At 40.8% G+C, this 20,882-nt stretch overlaps 1 protein-coding gene across 3 annotated transcripts in view; it reads right to left on the bottom strand.

The window, feature by feature from the left end:
• Nucleotides 1–20,882, bottom strand: part of LOC120913886 (collagen alpha-1(I) chain-like) — a 342,467-nt gene that overhangs the window by 109,327 nt on the left and 212,258 nt on the right. For all 3 annotated transcript variants that reach the window (XR_005743585.1, XM_040324213.1, XM_040324214.1), the window contains 8 exons: nt 19,766–19,804; nt 15,639–15,692; nt 12,814–12,867; nt 11,950–12,057; nt 8,434–8,487; nt 4,928–4,981; nt 1,851–1,895; nt 50–103 (listed from right to left, as the gene is read on the bottom strand). Coding sequence is in view for 2 of the 3 variants with exons in the window: in XM_040324213.1 (XP_040180147.1) it covers nt 50–103; nt 1,851–1,895; nt 4,928–4,981; nt 8,434–8,487; nt 11,950–12,057; nt 12,814–12,867; nt 15,639–15,692; nt 19,766–19,804 (462 nt within the window). In the remaining variant the exon portion in view is untranslated. The remainder of the gene's footprint in view (nt 1–49; nt 104–1,850; nt 1,896–4,927; nt 4,982–8,433; nt 8,488–11,949; nt 12,058–12,813; nt 12,868–15,638; nt 15,693–19,765; nt 19,805–20,882) is intronic.

Genomic DNA, 20,882 nt, shown 5'->3' with positions numbered 1-20,882 from the left:
TTTAAGTCATTGTTCCAAATACTTTAATGTCATTTTTCCACAAACGTACAATTGGCCCTGGAATCCCTTGAAATCCCTGAGCTCCTTTCATCCCCATTGGCCCCTAAAACATAAATGAAAAGTAAATGAGATTACATTAAAGGCATGCTATAACTTGGTTTGGCAACCAGTGTTGCAGAATACACATTAACGTTTTTGTCTTCAAATATGCAGGAACACTACACAGCACTTACAGTGCTGTAAAAAAAGGTTTTGCTCCCTTTCAGTTTTTTTTTTTTTCAGCTTTCCAAACCTGCCTAGCCCTATGTGAAAAAGTTGCCTCCTAAACCTAATAACTGGTTGTGCCAATTGGTGGCAACAACTACAATCAAGCATTTTCGATAACGGACAATGAGTCTTTCACATTGCTGTGGAGGGTTTCGAGTATGAACGGCCTGTTTAAGGTCAGGTCACTGCATCTCAATCAGATGCAGTCCAGACTTTGACTAGGCCACTGCAAAACCTTAATTTTTTTGCTATTTAGAGATTGGCTTGCTGGTGTGTTTTGGGTTAATTATCCTGCTGCGTAACCCAAGTGTGTTTAAGCCTGAGGATTTTCTGATATAGCGCAGAATTCATGGTTCCTTCAGTTATGGTAAGTCATCCAGGTTCTGAAGCTGCAAAGAAGCCCCAGACCATCACACTACCACAACCATGTTTGACTGTTGGTATGATGTTCTTTTTATGAAATGTTGTGTTAGTTTTACACCAGATGTAACAGGACACACACCTTCCAAAAAGTTCAACTTTTGCCTCATCAGTCCACAGAATATTTGCCCAAAAGTCTGTGAGGAAAGGAGTGGCTTTCACCTTGGAACTCTCCCATGGATGCCATTTTGCCCAGTCTCTTTCTTATTGTTGAATCATGAACACTGACCTTAACTGAAGTAAGTTCTGGGTTCTTTTATGACCTCCTGGATAAGTATTGATTGTGCTCTTGGAGTAGGAAGGTTTACCACTGTTCCAAGTTTTCTCCATTTGTGGATAATGTCTCTCACCTTGGTTTGCTGAAGTCCCAAAACCTTAGAAATGTCTTTGTAACCCCTTCTAGATCTATACTTGTTGATTACTTTGTTTCTCATCTGTTCGTGAATTTCTTTATATCGCGGCATGATATGTTGCTTTTTGAGATCTGTTAGCATGCTTCACGTTGTCAGACAACTTTTATGTAAGTGATTTCCTTATTCAACAGGTCTGGCAGTAATCAGGCTTGTGTGTGTCAAATTAAATTTAACTCAGTGTTCCAAAAAATGTGGTTACTCACAGCTCATTCATGATTTAGCAAGGGAGAAAGTTACTTTTTCACATAGGACCAGGAAGGTATGTACAGTTTTTTCCCTTAATAAATTAAATCATCTTTTAAAAACTGCATTTTGGATTTACTCTGGCTTTACTAAGGCAAGAAAAAAATGGTTTACAGCATTGTAGATCTCGCTTTCTGGCTCAGCCAAGTATGTGGGGGAAATGGCAATCTCTGACTTTGTTACTGTCATCAATAAGCTACAGACATTGGTTAAATAAAAAAAATGTACTCAAACAAAAAACTGTCGCTCACAGATGAAGATCAGATTCCAATTTAGAATGTGAATATTTAGGTTCAATTAGTGGCTGTGAGACATGGCAGTCACCCAATTTAAGCCCTATATGTAAACTGTGCTCATAACATGCCCTTATTAAAATTTTAGAACAAAATACACTTTGTGGGTTCAACCACACAACTCTTTTGAGACAAATATGTTGGCTGCATTTGCTGTGAAAAATCACATCTTGGAGCATAAATTATACAATTTGATAGGTTTGATAAATACTACCTGCACTCCTGAAAGTCCTGGAAGACCAGGCACTCCCTTCTCTCCCTACAACCAGAAACAAGTTCTGAGTTAGAGTTAATTCTTATAACAAATAAAATACAACATTTCTACCACTTAATCCAGATAACCAGCATAGAGAAGTTAACTAAAAACTATTTTTATAATTTAGATTAAAACATATCGCCAATATGCTTTTGTAAAGATTGGCCACGCATTATATGATTCTCAGATTTCTGTAGAATCTATTGATGATCCAACTGTAGCTAGGTTCAATTCAAGGTGGGTTTGGTGAACATTACAGAAGCTCAGGTTCTAATGCCTCGTACACATGGCCAGTTTTCCCCTTGGGAAAACTGCCATGAGAGCTTTTGGTCGGGAAAACCGGCCGTGTGAATGCTCCATCGCAGTTTTCACGACAGGAAGACTGCCGGAAAAAAAGAGAGAACCAGCTCTCGTTTTTCCCGGCGGTCTTTTTCTCGACCAAAGCTCTATCGCAGTTTTCCTGTTGGGAAAACCTCTCGTGTGTAGGGGGGAAAAACTTACAGAGCAGGATCTCGGTTTTCCCCTCGGGATTCCTGGTGGACTTTTTACCGCTGGGAATCCCGTACGTGTGTACTAGGCTTGAAACCAAACCCTGTTGAAGTTAACAAAAATCAGTTCTGGTCATTTTCTAGGTTGATAATCAAGCAATTGTCAAAAAAAATCATGGAGGGCTGGGGCACTGCCCTGATAAACATCTACCAAAGCAAATAAAAAAAAATATAATATATATATATATATATATATATATACACATATACTGTATAAGGCTCTGTGTAAATTGATGGTGCTATATACATACCTGTAATAAATAAGTGAATACCTTATATATCAGCGTATAACACGCACATGCATATAACACGCACCCTAACTTTAAGAGGGAAGTTTCAGGAAAAAAAAATTCCACAGCCCCCTGCGTATAACACGCAGGCACAGTTTACCCTCTATTTTCAGGGTAACAAGTGAGTGTTATACGCCAATAAATACAGTAAATAAAAAATAAATTTGGTTCACTGTTAAAAAAACAACTCAATTTGGCAGGGAGTAGAGATTATAACAATGCATGACCATTTGGCCACCAGGGAATTTTTTTAATTTTCATACACATGTTAAAATCTGCATTTTTGTGCTAGCAATGACTTTAAATCCCCAAGCAATAATTTTTTTCCCCAAAAGCAGAGACCATGGTGAATAAAATTATGACAGTTGCACAATATTTGTGTCAAGTAAATACTGGTACAGCAAGCATTAAGATAAGGTCATAATAATTGCTTTAAAAGCATTTACAGGTTTAACCATAAATTATAGCCCCAGAATTATTTCTCTTACTCTGTTGCTCAAATTATGCTTACATACACATGCACACCCTTAGCTGTGCATTAGCATTAGGGGGGGAGTTGGGTCGACGACAGTGACATTTTTTGCATTTGTTTTTATTAATTTTTAAATATGTTTTATTTTTTTATTGAATTTTCTTGCTATCACACATGGGCTAACAAATCCCCTATGTGATAGCATGGGCAGATGATAAGTTCTCTTTATGGAGACATCAATGCCTCCTTTGCTCTCCGATGCAGCTAATCAACCACAGACCATGCTTAAGTAGCTGCTTCCCCAGCTATTGTGGCTGGGAAATGACAGCTGTGCATCTGGAAATTATGTAATACACATACCTCCCAGGTTCATTAGCCACAGCTGGTATAGGGGAACAGATGTTCCCTGATCACCTTCTGCTTACAATAGGACATTTACTGGCCCAGGCTCCCTGGAAGTGAAGTTGTGCCTCTGTACAATGTATACAACCTACTGCAGTGAAGCTAACATTTGCAAAGAAAAAATGCTGCAATTGACAGCTCCAGCCACCTATTTCTGTTTGGGGATTCCCTGCCTCTATGTCCGACCCTTATTCTAGATCAGAGTCTGGTATAGATTTTAATTGGAAACCTGATGCAAAAAAAAAAAATGGCGCGGGGTTCGCCCTAAAAAAAAAACTGTCAAGAGGGACCCGCACGAAAAAAAAAAAAACGACCAGGTTGCATGTTTGGATAAGGATCTGATGTGGATTTTGTTTGAGAGGGGGGGGGGGGGTCACAGAGATATTTTGATTTTTGTGTGGTGCACCATCTTCAAATCAATGACAGACTACCATATAGAATTTTGGTCCCATGTAATGTTTGCGTGGGGTCCCTATTAAAATGTATACTTGACCTGAAGGGCATGCTATAAATTATTGGGGAAACCCCATGCCATTTTTTTTTACCTCATTTACATGGCTGGAGATTGGGGCCGGATGACATCACTGGTTGCTAAGGATGCAGCGGGTGCCTGCATGTGCGGTTTCCTTAACAACCATTGAGAGCAGAATAAAGAAGCTGTCATATATAGTAGCAGGAAAAACACCCCGATTATATATGAGTTAGGCTCCTGCTGAACCTGTGTTTGGACTTAACTGGGAGCTCATCCCTAGATTCTAAAAAATAAAAAGTGCAAGCCAATTCAAACAATTATGCCTCAGTTTTATGCACATTTTATTTATCTTAAATATAAAAAGGTACTAAATTTAAATGTATATTTTGGGTGAGCATTTAGGCCAATAATTTTAGGTTCTAAGGGCCAGATTCACGAACAATAGCGCCGGTGTAACGTAAGCCGTTTACGTTACACCGCCGCAAGTTTTCAGTTTTAGTGCCCGATCCACAAAGCACTTACCTGGAAACTTGCGGCGGTGTATCGTAAAGACGTCCGGCGCAAGGCGGGCCAATTCAAATGGGCGTGTGCCATTTAAATTAGGCGCGCTCCCGCGCCGGACCTACTGCGCATGCTCCGTTTTGGAATTCCCGTCGTGCTTTGGGCCTAAGCTCTCACAAACTCACAAGCAAGGCCCTCTGAATTGTATGTAACTGAACTGTCTTCCTTCATTTTGTAAAGCGATACACAAACTGTTGACGCTATATAAATCCTGTTTAATAATAATAATAATAATAATAATAATAATAATAATAATAATAATAATAATATTATATAACAGTAATTGTTACCTTTATTCCGTCGATACCCTTTTCTCCGACAAACCCAGGAGCTCCGAAGAAACCCTACAACAAATTACAACATCAGAGTGATGAGTAAAAGTCCTCATTATCCATGACTATTACAATGTAATCTTTACTACTTTAAAGCGGGGGTTCACCCTGTTAAAAAAAAAAAAAATGTTTTTTTTTATTAGACCATTACATTCGGCATCGTAGCGCGAGCTACGGTATGCCGGTCTTACATTTTTTATCCCCGTACTCACTGTGCTATGGCTCATTGAAGATTCCGGGGAATGGGCGTTCCTATGGTGAGAGAAGGTGATTGACGGCCGGCCCTGGCACGTCACGCTTCTCCGGAAATAGCCGAAATAGGCTTGGCTATTCACGGCGCCTGCGCATAGCCTGTGCGCAGGCGCCGTGAAGAGCCGAGACCTACTCCGGCTGTCTTCGGGGAGCGTGACGTGCCAGAGCCGGCCGTCAATCATCCTCCCTCTCCATAGGCACGCCCATTCCCCGCGGGAGTCGGATTCTTCAATGATCGATAGCACAGTGAGTACGGGGATTAAAAATTTAAGACCGGCATACCGTAGCTCGCGCTACGATGCCGAATGTAATGGTATAATGATGTGAAGGAGGGTGAACCACCGCTTTAAATAGACCCTGTCACTTTGATATAAAAAAAGAATAAAAAATGACCATGCTCACTGCAAAATAATTTTTTTAATAGTCTCCTGACAAACTGCCCCTGCTGTCATTCTAATCTGTATTATTAAGATTCCACTACTTGAAATGTCTTCTGTATCTCATATTTTTGGAAGTGTAGGATGCCTGGTCCTCCATTGCACTTTCTCTAGCTCTTTTTACCATCCTTATGCCACTACAGGTCATAGTGATGACATCTGAGCTGATGGAGAGAACCATAGCATGGAGCAGTGGGCCAGGCATCCCAATTGTGTCAGAGGCTGAAGCATCTTCATGTGCTGGCAGCAAGACAAGTACGGTGAATTTGTTCATTTGTTTTTATATCAAGGATGCAGAGTAATTTCAACCATTTTGCTACCAGAGCTATTTTTTATATTTTCTAGCACACATAATAAAGTGCACATTTTAGGTCTGAAGATTAGTTAAAACCTTCAAAAACATATTTTCTAAAAGCAGAGACCCTGGGGAAAAATAAGGTTGTAGTTTTAGGTTTCCATTTCACACAATATTAGTGCATACTGTATGTTTATCAAGATAAAGCAGTGTTAAATATATATGCTGTTGAGCATATACCCCCATGCCACACCTATGTGATTATATATTGTATACTAAAGCAGCTGCTGTTATAAATAAAAAATTAATGCTTGATAAACACACTGAATGAATTCCCCGCCTAAACAGCACTTTCTGTATATTGTTGAAAAGTGTCAATTTGTGAAAATAAATAAATCAATGTGATATGTGGAATGCTGTGACTAATAAATAATATAAGAAGTGTTCTAGTCCATGTATCAAAACAAACTCTGTTTAGAGATATTGTAACCAACACTGATGGGATCTAGTATGATAAGGTAACAATAAAAAACAATGTAGGATGGGGGTTGGTTGATCAAGCTGTCTTTGTTCCCGTGTAGACGATTCCAACAGGTGTAACAGAAGTTCTGACCGCACACACCCTTACTATTCAAATTTTTTTTTTTGTGCATGACTTCCAAAAAAATAGGATTTGGGTCCCTAGTCACCAGATCCTATTGACCCTCTCTGCCTTACGACAGGAGGAGTCAAATTGGGCTTGTACGGTCACCGTGACCAACTGTAGATCTTCAGCCAGGATAACTCGTCCTTCCTGCACACCAGATGGTTCAGGTATGGGCTTCCACCAACAATCCTCCTCCTACCTGCACAGCAGGGAACTGAGCTAGATCTGGCTTGTGGGGTCACCGTGACCGGATGCTGATCCTCCTTCAGAGAACCACGTTGACTTTTGCCCAACCAAATTGTAATGCCACAAGCAATGTCTCACATGTGACACAATGAACCAATTGTTTTATTTAAAAACTGACATCAATAAAAAATGGTTTGCATTAGTCAAATGGCTTCAAGACAGTTGCAAAAATTTTTCAATGCAATATTAAAAAAATACAAAAGGCTTTGGAACCAGAAAACAGTCTAGGCTTGATGCGTTTTGTCATTAGTATGACGTCATCAGGAGCTTTAAATAAGGCAATTTTATGCTATGAGGAGTTTTTTTTACTTTTTCCATGGTTCATTGTGTCAGATGTGAGACATTGCTTGTGGCATTACAATTTGGTCAGGCAAAGTCAACTAGGTTCTCTGGAGGAGGATCAGGTCACGGTGAAACCCCAAAAGCCGGATCTCGCTAGGTTCCCTGCTGTGCTGTTCGGACGATTTTCGGGCCATGTGTACCCAGCTTTAGTGAGATCACTACTGCACACCTATTCATAAAACATATGACCTTACACATGATAATGCCTAATTTCAGAGTATGTAATGGGTCCTTTAATTCAAATATTCAGAATATATACTTATACATATACTGTATATAGTATAGATTAGCACTCCAAAAAACGAATTATCTCTGCAGATTGAAGATGCAAAGAAATAAAATGATTTGAATGGGTATAACACGTCTCTGATATACCAAGGATAAGGCATGGTCTCTTAGTCTATGGGAATGCAAATCCTGCTTGAAGCAGGTCAAGTGATGGTCAGAAGAAAGTCAACCGCAGGTCAAAAACACCTTTCTGAATGATCTCAGAAGCATCTTAAAATTATGCCATTGACACAAGCTCAAAAGCATGTCGATAAGGGGCCTTAGGCAGAAAGTAATTAGCCAAAATAGAATATACATTCCTAAAGTACAATGCACATGATAAAGGGACCTCCTGCACATACCAAGTGAGATGAAAGCCTACAACACATTCAGAGGCCTGTCCCTCTGTGCATTGTATTATAATTCTATATTTAGTCTTGTTTCTATATTACAACCACATGCTCTTTGTAGGTATTTATCATCGCTCCAGGTTGATGTGTATTATAAATTCAAATGAGGAATGCTCTTAAATATATATTATCTGCCACAATAATATGATGGGTGGTGTGCTTACTAATTCATTATATAAGTACCAATATATTTATGTTCGTGAGCAAAACATTTTGATTAGAGACCATTCAATAAAATTACAAACACAGTTTAGTGAATCAATGCTAATTTATGAATGAATAATTTAATAAATGAGGTAGGACTTCTCAGGGCAGTATCTGAATCTTCTGAGATTTGGGATGAGCCATCTTTGCCGCTGAAGAATAGTCTGCATTGTGTCTGACTGTAAAGGGGCATAGCATGACACTGCCTGAGGAGGGAGCCAGCAACTGATGGGTCAAAGTATCACTTCCAACTTATAGAGAGGTCAAGATGCCTCTCCAAAGAGGTCCCTGGGGCTACAATCTCACCTTGTCATCTCAAAGTGTTTACAAAGCCAACAAATTTAGAACCATATCTGAGAACTCACTTCATCTCCCTTTTCACCAGAGGGACCTTGATCACCTTTAAAGCCTTGCGGCCCCTGAAAAAAAGAGACCCATTTATCAGAACGAATATAGATACAGATGCATGATCCAACAGTAGAAATATTTGTTTTTATGAAAGGTCAGTGCATCAATGTTCATACTGGCTTTGCTAAAAAAAAAAAAAAAAAACCCAGCCAACTGATGATTTCCCCAAGAGAAATTAGTTGGGGGTGTCCACTGGTATTCATAGATGTGAAGACTGAAGCTCATTGGATTTATTGCACTTGCATATGATATTACTAAGCACAGATGTCACCACTAATGTGCTCACATGCTAGAGTTACTGTGCCCTATTTGTGGCAACAGTTACCATCCACCATACAGCAGAGACACATATTGGATGTATTTTCCAGCAAGTAAAGCAATACATTTTTTTTTTAAGTTTGTATGTATCATAAAACACAGTAAACACTTGTATCCATCGGCCTAAATTTTTGACACTGGGAGTCAGTCTTTTAAGCTCACGAATGTTGTCAGAATGTAACATTTTACATCCACTCATATGTTTTAAAATCTATGAAAAAAATGAGGTCTATCTTTTTCTTTAAAGCCCAACTAAAGTTTTATACTTTATCTTCTTTATATAGTCATGTACTGTAAATGTTATGATTTTCAATTATTTTCACTTGGAAATGCCTTAAGATGCCTTGTTCTCTCAGTGTAAATCCACTTCTTGCCCTCCCACTCAAGTGATCTATGCTGGCATAGGTGAGTATTGGCTACACCCCTCATCACAAGCATGATAAAAAAAGACAGGGTCTGTTATGGGTATAAGTGATGAGTTCAAATGTGTTCAGATCTAAACACACATGAGCAAGCCCACTAGAAAGCTGTTAACTGCACCAGGCCAATGATATGAAACTAGAAGTCAGACCATAAAAATTCAGGTGTCTGGTACAATGTCTATTTGACTATGTGTGGATTTCTGTGAATACCTGGGCTTGAACTGAAGTGCCATTAGCTTTACAACACCTCCATTTAGGTCAGTGCAAACAAATATATTTTTCACTTTATTGCCTTTAATGGCAATCCTCAGCTAGTATCTCTCTGTACTGCCTCTTTGTCTATGTATTACCTCTTTTCTCCGGTCACTGCCCAACATTGGACACCGCTCCCTCCTTTTTTTTTTTTAAACAGATTGTTCCTTTATTGAAAAACGTGAGCATGGTACATTAATAAACACTTTACGTGTAAAGTAACAATATACAGCAAGGGTGGAGCTGAGTTCACATATCCAATCTTGCAGAGACAAGTAAGGAGTATCCTGAAAAAGTATCACAGCCATGTGCATAAACAAGCAAAGAAACTAGGAAACATCCCCTCCTATGCAGTCCACGGCTGCCACACTTGATCATACTTCCTAGGGCAGTTCCTGCTGATAGAAGTAATTTTGTACATAGGAAGCACAGTATTTATTGCCTTTTCCCAAGAGGCTAGGGAGGGAGGGGAACAGGAATTCCACTTAAGGATAATCTCTCTCTTAGCATAGTATAGCAAGTAAAAAATGAGCAATTTGGCGCACCTAGGCCTCTGGTCATTATCGTGGACACCTAGTAGCAGCAACTCAGTTGAAGGCAGAAGTTTTTAAGATCAATTACCTCTCCCCAGAAGCTGGTCACTCTCGGACAGGTCCAAAATATGTGCATATAAGTGCCAACATCCCCCCACAATGAGTACAGTCCTGGGATCTTTAAGGATACAATATATATTATGCAGTCTCTGGGGTGTGTAATAAACTCTATGTAAAAATTTAATTTGGATTAGCCTATCCCAGGAAGAGATCAACAGTTTGGCACTGTCTTCCAAGAAGTCCTCCCAGTCCTCCCTGTCAAGGTCAGGTACGTCAGCCATCAATCTATCCCATAGGCATTCTATCTTGGGAGAGTCTACACTAAGCAAGTCAAAGTATAGGGCAGATAAAGGTTTGAATAAGGAATCTTGGGCCAGTAGTATCCATTTTAAGATTGGGTGGAGTAGGAAACTGAGCACGTATCGTATGATAGAATGAAGATGCGGAAGGTTGGAATTGCCCAGAAGTACACCCTAAGGTCTGGTAGCACCCATCCACCACAGAATTAGCGTTGCTCTTGCCAATTTGGGAACAATTGCAAAAGACATATAGAAATTTAGGGAGAAAGTTAATTTTGAGGAGATTAATGCATCCCAACAGGTTCAGCGGCAGAGACGCCCACCCCGCACACTTCTCCCGATGTTGGGACAGCATCGGGAGTACATTAAGGTCGGAAAACCTAGCTGGATCCCTCCCAACCTGGATGCCCAAGTATCTAAACTGTTCAACCCACATCAACTGGGTAGTCGGGTTTTCTGTGTGCCCCGGGGGAACAAGAGCAAATAGCGTGGATTTATCATAGTTGATACATACCCCTGAGAAGTGGCCAAATTTATTGAACAGGTCCACGGCTGCACTAAGAGAGTACCTGCATCTTGCAAATAAAAGAGAGAGTCTCCTCCGCATATAAGGAAATCTTCTTTTCCAAAGGCCCTACCCGTAAACCCTTGACTGAGTCCCTAATAAGAATTGCCAGAGGCTCCAGGGCTAGGGCAAAGAGGAACAGGGACAAGGGTTATCCCTGCCTGGTTCCCCGATGTAACAGAAAGGACCCAGAAATTCTATTATTGGTACGTATCCTAGCTCTAGAGAAACTGTACAATATCTTCAGCCATTCCACCAAATCAAATGCCTTTTCGCCATCTAAAGACACTATGACCCGTTGTCCACAATTATCATAGGGAATAGAGAGATTCAGAAAGAGGCGCAGAGGTTGTATATCGGTGCCCTTCCCAGGCATGAACCCAGTTTGATCAACATGAATGACATGCTCCAATACTCCGGATAAGCGATTGGCTAAAATCTTAGCCAGAATTTTTGCATCCACATTGAGGAGAGATATTGGGCAGTATGAAGAGCATTCTTCAGGGTTCTTCCCTGGCTTAGGCACCAGTACCACCACCGCTTCTGACATAGAATTGGGCAGGGCTCCCAGTAAAAAAAAATGTAACTAAAAGTAAGCCTTTGAGCAAGGAGATCCAAATGCTGTGTGAAAAACTCAGTAGAAAGTCCATCTGCCCCCGGGGTCTTCCCTGGTTTAAGTTGAGTCATAGCCAGCTGAACCTTCTCCAAAGAAATATCCTGTTCAAGGTTAGTTTGATTGGACAGGTCAAGTCTAGGAAATTCAATCCAATCCAAATACATGTGTAAGTCAGGTGCAGTATAAGTCAAACGAGAAAAATATAAATGCTAATAGTAACTAAGAAATCTGTTATATATGTCAGAGGAGGACCTAAGTATTTCCCCTGTAACATCTTTAACCCCACTAATGTGCATCATAGCAAACTGACCCTTAGCAAGCCACGCCAACAACCTACCATTCATATTGCCATGTTCAAATATTCTCTGCGCTGTATCTAACATAGACTTTCGCTCCCTCCTTGCATACCTTTGCTCCTGGTATTCCAGGCGATCCCACTTTACCGTCTAATCCCAGAGTACCATCCTTGCCGGGAATGCCAGCTACTCCTTGAACTCCTGGTAATCCTGAAAGCCCCTGCAAAAAGTTAATGACAAGCGATCATTGTGGTAGTGACACTGAGAGACAGGAGTGTACAGAGCGCATCAGTGATACACCAAGGACCACACATACTGCAATGTTAGCCACTCACAGGACAAACATTTTCATATCAGCCATTTAATTTCATCAGGGTAGTTCATATGCCTCACATGACATGATTTTTACCATGTGATGCCTTTCAGAAACCATTAGGTTAAGAATGAGATCAATAAATAATCCACACACTAACTGAAAATTTCAAAATGTGAGCATCGCAAACACAAAGCATTGGTGTAGAGGAACAGACACCACATTTTTGAGGACATTAGGCTCTGAACTACATATCTGCAGCACTCCTATTTAAATATATATTTGAATGTATATATATATATATATATATATATATATATATATATATATATATATATATATACATACATACACACTGTATATAAATATATATGTGTATACACACACAAATGTTTTGCCTTGCATTTCCATATTACACTGAATAGGTTGTTTTACAAGATAAGGGTTCACATATACTTTAATTCCACTGAAAGTCACTTGCTGTTCTGATGACTACAGTGAAGTGAAATAAGGGGAAATCTCTTTAGCTGATTAAAAACGTGACAGAAAATGTAAATGTATACATTCTATCAGAAATTAGATTACACATTTGGTTTTGACTAGAGTGCTGCTTTAACTTCTCCTACTTGACCTTTAACTTAATTTCATAAGGACAATTCTTACCATGGGCCCACATTGTCCTTTTATACCAAGCCACCCTGGAGGTCCAGTCATTCCCTGTAAATGAAAATAAAAATCTTATGAGATAAATTGTGAACTTGTTTTTCTGGCTAGTAAGTAATGCTGTACATAGACACTAGATCGGGGGTCAGCAACCTGTAGATCGGACAGGTGACTGGTAGACTTCGGTCTGGGCTTGCTGACCCACCATCCCAGAGCATCTAACAGAGTGCAATGCAGAGGGACTACTTGTAAAGTTGGAGCTGTAGTAGGGAGAAAGAGTCGCATAAGATGATGCCTCCTCTGTATTGCTGACTCCTGTCCCATGCAGAGTGATACCAACTGCACTCCACCTCTAATTCTGACTAGCAGTCTCCAGAGTGGTGCCAGCAGCAGGAAAGAAGAGATCTTCAGGTCAGTGTGAAGCAATACACTGGGCATATTAGTATAGAGCTGCTTTCACACTGATGTGCTGCAATTCACCTTAGCTATAGATTTATATTATATCCTGTGGGTTTGGTGCACCTTCTGAATGCAGGAGTTTTGGTGTGCTTTCAGAAAGTGCAGAAGTCTATGGCAAAGCTCAGTTAACCCATAAAAGTTGCAGATGCACTGTGCTGCACCCTAGATGTAGGTAAACCACAGCACATCAGTGTGAAAGCAGCCTTACAGGGGGCTCAGAACATTAAATCATTAAAGGTTAATTTATATTTGCAGTTTGGGGGTGGTAAAACCCCATAGTTAAGACGTGTTTTTATCATCCATGTCCTAACCGCACCTCCTTTAGCTGCAGTGGTCAGGGGTGTACACATGTTGCAGTCATAGCAAAAGTTTTTTACGCCCGGTCATGGTTGGTGGGTGTAGCACTTGCCATGCATGACCCAGTCAAGTGAATGAGGCCACTCTGCAAGCACCCTGCAACCTTGTGCAGTAAAGCAATCAAGGGGTTAAAGCAGACAGTGTTGTATTGCTTCCTCACCACCTGCTTTAACCCCTTGGACCCCACAGCAGATGACAGGTGGTGAGGAAACGATATGTTGCCTCACCATCTGATTTAAACCCATTATTGCCGTGAAATTCACGCGATTGCGACACAGTAGTACGGCAATTCGATGTTTGAACCAGGCGTGAATAAGCGACACTGTGCCCTGTGATCTTTGACTTCTCCCATGTTGTTCAGGTAGATCTCCACATCTTTAAGGCCTCGTACAGACGAGGGGATCTCCGCTGGAAACGGTCCGCCGGACCGTTTCCAGCGGAGATTCCTCCTCCGGATTTTGATCCGATGGCTTGTACACACCATCGGATCAAAATCCGCGCGGAATACATCCGCGGTGACGTGTCGCGCCATCGCCACCACGATGACGCGGCGACGTGCGCGACGCTGGAAGGTAAGTACTTCCACGCATGCGTCAAATCATTACGACGCATGCGAGGGAGGGGAGCGGACGGATTGATCTGGTGAGTCTGTAAAGACAACCGGATCAATCCGCTGGACACGATTCAAGCGGATAGATTTCTTAGCATGCTAAGAAATTTCTATCCGCTTGAAATCGATCGGCCGGACGAATCTCCGCGGATAAATATCCGCTAGGCCGTACAGACGACCGGATTTGTCCGCTGGAACTGATCCGCGGATCAATCCCAGCGGATAGATCCGGTCGTGTGTACGAGGCCTCAGGTTGCCAAACCTGCACTAGATGATGACAGGAGGTTAGAAAATAACCCCAAAATCAAAAGGTATTTGTTTAGTGGAACATTTTCCAACATTCCCTTTGCGAACCCTAAAATTTGGTTGCTCTGGGACTTTTGCTGGGAAACCCGGACGCTGTGCCCATAGGTAGGCAACATGATCTTCAATTCCCTTACTTACTTTGTCTTGGCCTACAGAGATGGTCTACCCGACATGTCTCCACTGGCCATAGTTATAACTATATATGTTTCTTGTTAATGATCTTTTTCCTTTGTACTCCATGTTGTAGATCGTCTCCTGACCAAGCGATTAATAAATCGCGAAACTAGTCGAAACCCGAGACTGTTTGTCTCATGGCGCTTGTGGTCCACCCGTACCCCCTCCTCCTTTCTGAAGGGATTGCACATCTGGTGACCTAATCGCTATATATGTACTGTATTTTAAATGTATTGTTTGTTCTTTTTAAAAAAATCTCTTTTTATGTATATTATGTGAATACATTTTTCAAAAAACTACCCTTTTGCATCACTCTAGTTGAGTATAAACACTTCACCTTGTACCGGTATAATCCTCCCCGCCCACTGATTGCCTGTCGGTTTTCAGTTTTTTTGGGGGATTCCCTGAACCCGTCAACTTTATCTCCTAGGCTGGTGAGTGTCCGCTACAGTATTTGTAGTTGCTGATTTATACTTTATCTTTAATGCCCTGTACACACGATCGGTCCATCCGATGAAAACGGTCTGATGGATTTTTCCATCAGTTATCCGATGAAGCTGACTGATGATCAGTCGTGCCTACACAACATCGGTTAAAAAAACGATCGTGTCAGAACGTGGTGATGTAAAACACAACGACGTGCAGAAAAAAATGAAGTTCAATGCTTCCAAGCATGCATCGACTTGATTCTGAGCATGCATGGATTTTTGCCTACAGACGATCGTTTTTTTCTATAGGTTTTTTATCCATCAGATAATTTTAAAACAAGTTCCTAATTTTTTAACCGATGGATAAATAACCGATATGGCCCACACACGATCGGTTTAGTCTGATGAAAACGGTCCATCAGACCGTTTTCATTAGACAAACCGATCGTGTGTACCTGGCATAAATGATAAAGCTTCAGTCTTTTACTTACCGGTGTTCCAGGTCTTCCATGGATACCAGGTAGACCTGGTGGTCCTCGACTTCTCTATAAGATAGAACAAACAAAATATTTAAACATAAACCTGTAACAGATAAGTAACATTCAAAATAATTATATACTTTTGTGAATTGTGCATACAAAGCAGTTCTATGTTACTGGATACAAATGATACAATATTTGATACAATATTTGAAAAATAAGTATGGAATATATTATACAGATGTTGGAAACATCCTACAAAATGGAAAAACTGTGCAAATTTTTTTTAAATAAAATTATAAAATAACACTTACAATTTTGAAGAAATTAAAGATAAGCATGTGTTACAAACTACCAGCAGATCCAAGCGGTCAGGCTGTTTCTTTGAAACCAGTGTCGCCTGTAGATAGGAGCCTCATATCCCCAGACGATGCTGGTTACAGAGAAACAGGTGCGTTGGGAGGGGCTTCAAACGTGACGTTATTATGCAAGTCAGCCTGACCACTTGGACCTGCTGGTTGTTTGTAACACATGCTGTGTAATTCCTTATAATAATAATAAAATTGTAAGTGTGATTTTATCATTTTTATTAACATTTTTGGTGAAATGTTACACTATGTGGATTTTTATTAACATTTTTGGTGAAATGTTACACTACGTGGATTTTCCCCTCCATGGAGTCTCCATGGAGTCTATCTTGGTTTAGGAGATTGTAGTAACTTTGCATGCAAGATCGCTGTATATATGGCTGCTATGGCTGTTATGCAGCAAGGTGTCTGATGGTATCCTTGTGGGATCAGAGCAGCTAATCGAGCATTCCCCCTGATGCCCATGTGCCTTGGAGAAAATGTATACCTAGCGGATCTATCTTTGAGTACTGTATGCATCCAATAAGAGGAGGATGATAAAGTAATGAACAAGTTTTGCTGTTCTATATGTTTGATAGCAACTTGGTCTGGTGAGTTTGCATTCTTCATGCTTGGTGGAAGCAAGACACCACAGTGGAGGATTTCATATTGTTGAACAATACTGTCTACATATGAACTTTATCACGTATATATTGCTTGATGGACACTTTATGCACTTTGTATGGGATTTAATTATCACATGTGGTATAGTCAAATATTTTTTAAGAGCTGCATTTTTTCTTTATACGTACTAAGCATAGCACTGCATGCTGAACTCTATTATTAAGACTGATCAATTATTTCAGTGAGGGTTGGTGTATTAGCTAAAAGCTAAAAAACACAACATTGTTGCTCACTAGTACACAGGAAGGGAGCTGTACTACCACAGAGCTTGGGAATCCTATGAATGTTCCTAATTACAGTAAGCGCAAATGACCAGTTATGGAAATTTTTAACATACCATACTTTTTATAAATAAGGCCACTTGGTCTTTTATTGTGGTCATACTGTATGTCATATCGAGGTTCTGGATATAAATACATGTGGGTGTCTGCAATTTATTTTACACTATATTATATAGCTACAGTACATATACATACATTTTTACACACCTACATGTACATAAACACAACTAAGCATCATAGATCTTCTTGACTATTCCTCGTACAGGTGTCACAAAGATAGGTAATAAGTGAGGAAGAATCTGGGTATGTCCCTAGCAACCAGCTCTGGAAAATGTCTCTATTTCTCTATTGGATCCACGCAGTCTACTCTACAATGTACATGTCAGTATGTGTAATGTAGAAGCAGAAAAGTACTTTTAGGCCTTTTTCACATAAGTTGCTGGGGGGTGGGAGGGAATGGAGGTAAAAATAGGTGGCAGAGCCACAAATTTATCACCCTCCTTGGCCGCCCATCAAAAGCCTAAACAACAGCCAGAGGAGGTTGTTTACATGTCAAATTGAATGTTACATGCTATGATGACAGATGGCCATGCCTTTCAAATTAGATCATTCAATGGGTCTGTGCCGCAACCGCAAGCCTTGACTTGCGGCTGTGGCGCATTGGCCCCATTATAAATAAAAGTAATAATAAAAGTAAAAAAAAAAAACAGGCATTCCGGAAGCAGCAAGATGCCTCCTGAACGCAGCTGCTTAGCCCGGTTCTGAAAAGCGTTCCACCGCAGATTGCTTTTCAGAACATTGGCCAGTGTAAACCTAGCCTTAAAAACTAGCTTTTTTTTTAAAGCATTAATTGGCCTCTCTCCAACCCTGATTTGGCGTGCCTGCTTTTTGCACGCACTTGAACTTTAATGGCATCCCAGTCTTAGTCTGTAGGGTTCAATATTAAGTTGGCCCACCCAAACTATAACAGTTTCAACTCTTCTGGGAAGGCTGTCCATAAGGTTTAGAAGTGTGTCTATGGGAGTGTTTGACCATTCTTCCAGAAGCGCATTTGTGAGGTCAGGCACTGATGTTGGATGAGAAGGGTAGGTTTGCAGTTTCCGCTCCAATTTGTCCCAAAAGTGTTCTATCAGGTTGAGGTCTGGACTCTGTGTAGGCCAGTCAAGTTCCTCCACCCCAAACTCGCTTATCCGTGTCTTTATGAACCCTGCTTTGTGCACTGGTCCAAATCATTTGGTGGAGGGGGATTATGGTGTGGGTTTGTTTTTCAGGGGTTGGCTTTGGCCCCTTAGTTCCAGTGTAGGGATCTATTACGGAGTCAGCATACCAAGACATTTTGGATAATTTCATGCTCCCAAATTTGTGGGTACAGTTGGGGATGGCCTCTTCCTGTTCCAACATGACTGCACACCAGTGCATAAAGCAAGCTCCATAAAGACATGGATGAGCGAGTTTGGGGTGGAGAAACTTGACTGGCCTGCACAGAAAGTGGGATGAATTAGAGCGGAGACTGCGAGCCAGGTCTTGACCTCACAAATGTGCTTCTGCTTCTGGAAGAATGGTCAAACATTCCCATAGACACTCCTAAACCTTGTGGACAGCCTTCTCAGAAGAGTTAAAGCTGGTATACCTGCAAAGGGTGGGCCAACTCAATACTGAACCCTACGAACTAAGACCGGGATGCCATTAAGGTTAATCTGTGTGTAAAGACAGGTGTCCCAATTCTTTTGGTAATATATAGCCAGATTCAGTAAGACTTACGACGGCATATCAGTAGATACGCCGTCGTAAGTCCGAATCTGCGCCGTCGTATCTTTAAGCGTATTCTCAAACTGAGATACGCTTAAATATTGCTAAGATACGACCGGTGCAAGTCTCCTACGCCGTCGTATCTTAGCTGCATATTTACGCTGGCCGCTAGGGGCATGTACGTGGATTTACGCCTAGAATGTGCAAGATGTGCTAGATGTGCAAGATGTGCTAGAATGAGCAAGATACACCTAGTCACGAATGTACTTGCGCCCGATACCCCATTTACGTAAGGCATTTTACAGGCATAAAGATAAATCACCAAAAAGATGGTGCAGCCAATGTTAAGTATGGACGTCGAATTTCACGTCGTTTACGTCGTTTGCGTAAGTCGTGCGTGAATGGGGCTGGGCGTAGGTTACGTTCACGTTGAAAGCATTGACTATTTGCGACTTGATTTTGAGCATGTGCACTGGGATACGTCCACGGACGGCGCATGCGCCATTCGTTAGGCGCGTCATTTACGTGGGATCACGATTCATTACCATACAACACGCCCACTACCAGCCTACTTTGAATTACGCGGGCTTACGCCGGCCCATTTACACTACGCCGCTGTAACTTAGGATGCAAGTTCTTTGTGAATACGGTACCTGCCTCTCTAAGTTACGGCGGCGTAGTGTATCTGAGATACGCTACGCCCGCACAAACTTAAGCCAGTCTTTCTGAATCTGGCTAATAGTGTATATATGTAAAATTACACAAAACACAACAGAATTTTTTTTTCCATTAATTTGTTTTACGGTCATTTTAGGTGATATAAGGCCTTAAAATTACAACCGTCAATATTTTTTATGGGTAAAATGGCTAGGAAATGGCTTGTGTGTAGGAAAAAGTCCTCCTGCCTCCTCCCGACATTCAGCATTGATCTCATTTTGCGCAAACTAGTTATTTAATTTAGTGGCCCTTTAATTTAATTAATGCACTAAAGTTCCCCCCACAAATAGGTCTAGAGGACAGAAGAGGCTCCATTGTACCAAGAGGTCAGGCCACTTGTGATAACGAAGGGCACACTCACAGGCCAGCCTGCGTGCAACAGCTGATAGAATGATGTTTGCTGCAAGAGAAGAAGAGACACAATGGTAAGGAAACAGCCTGTACTGAATGTAACTCAAGCAGGAAAATTATCTATATTACAGCCTACTAGTTCTTAGATGTAGTGGCTGCATTCATTTTCTTTTTAGGCTTTTTTTCTTTTATGTTTACCCGGTGAACAGTTATTTCTCACCTTCCTTTAACAGACCAAGCTGTCCAGCAATATTGGCAGTTAGAAGGTTGAGCTAAACCATTCACCACTAACAGGAGAACTTACAATGTGAGTTTGGTAATTTATACATTTTATTAATTTATCACAAAAAAGAAAAAATGTTGCTGTAACTTCATTAAAAGTGGCTAAGACAGACAGGAAGTGTGCTACCAGATGTGGCCAAATCATCAGGTGAAATAGAGGGGAAAAAACCCATAAAGAAAACGAATGCATCCACCACATTTATGGATTTGTATGCTGCATTAAATTACATTTTTGTTTTTGGGTTTAGTACTTCTTTAGGTATCAATGAGAGCATATCACTTGAACCCCTCTATACTTTCTTACTCATTTGCCACCACTTGTTACATTTCTACACCTTCTCTAATTTTGCTCCCTTTCTCTGGAACAATCTTCCCCCTATATGCCTATTTATTAATCTTTCTTACGGGGCTTCTCTCATGCTGCCACCTTTCTCTAGAAGTATATTCCTCCTTTTATACCCACCTATTGATATTTCTGCAGCGATTCTCTAGTACTGATGCCTTTATTTGGGGCTCTTTTCCTCCCTTTTACCCACCTATTAATTATTCCTACAGGACTTCCCTTTTAACGCTTCCTTTCTCCTAAACTCGCTTCCTCCATTAAACACACTTATTAATCATGCTTCCAAAACTTCTCTTATGCTGCTCCTTTATCTAGAACCATTTTCTCCCTTAAACCCATGCTGCTCATTTCCCAGGAGTTGCATTTTGGGTCAGCCATTCAGCTCTTCACCATCCATTTTGCAAAACTAAGTTACAAATCAATGAAGAAGCTTAAAAGAAGAATATCCTCAAAATCCTATGATATAGGGAGGCATGTAGTTTTGTTTCAGGGTATCTTTCTG

This window comes from Rana temporaria, chromosome 9 (genome assembly GCF_905171775.1).
Source record: "Rana temporaria chromosome 9, aRanTem1.1, whole genome shotgun sequence".
Taxonomy (NCBI): domain Eukaryota; kingdom Metazoa; phylum Chordata; class Amphibia; order Anura; family Ranidae; genus Rana; species Rana temporaria.
Note: the sequence above shows the minus strand (reverse complement) of the source record. Positions and strands in the feature narration are given on the sequence as shown.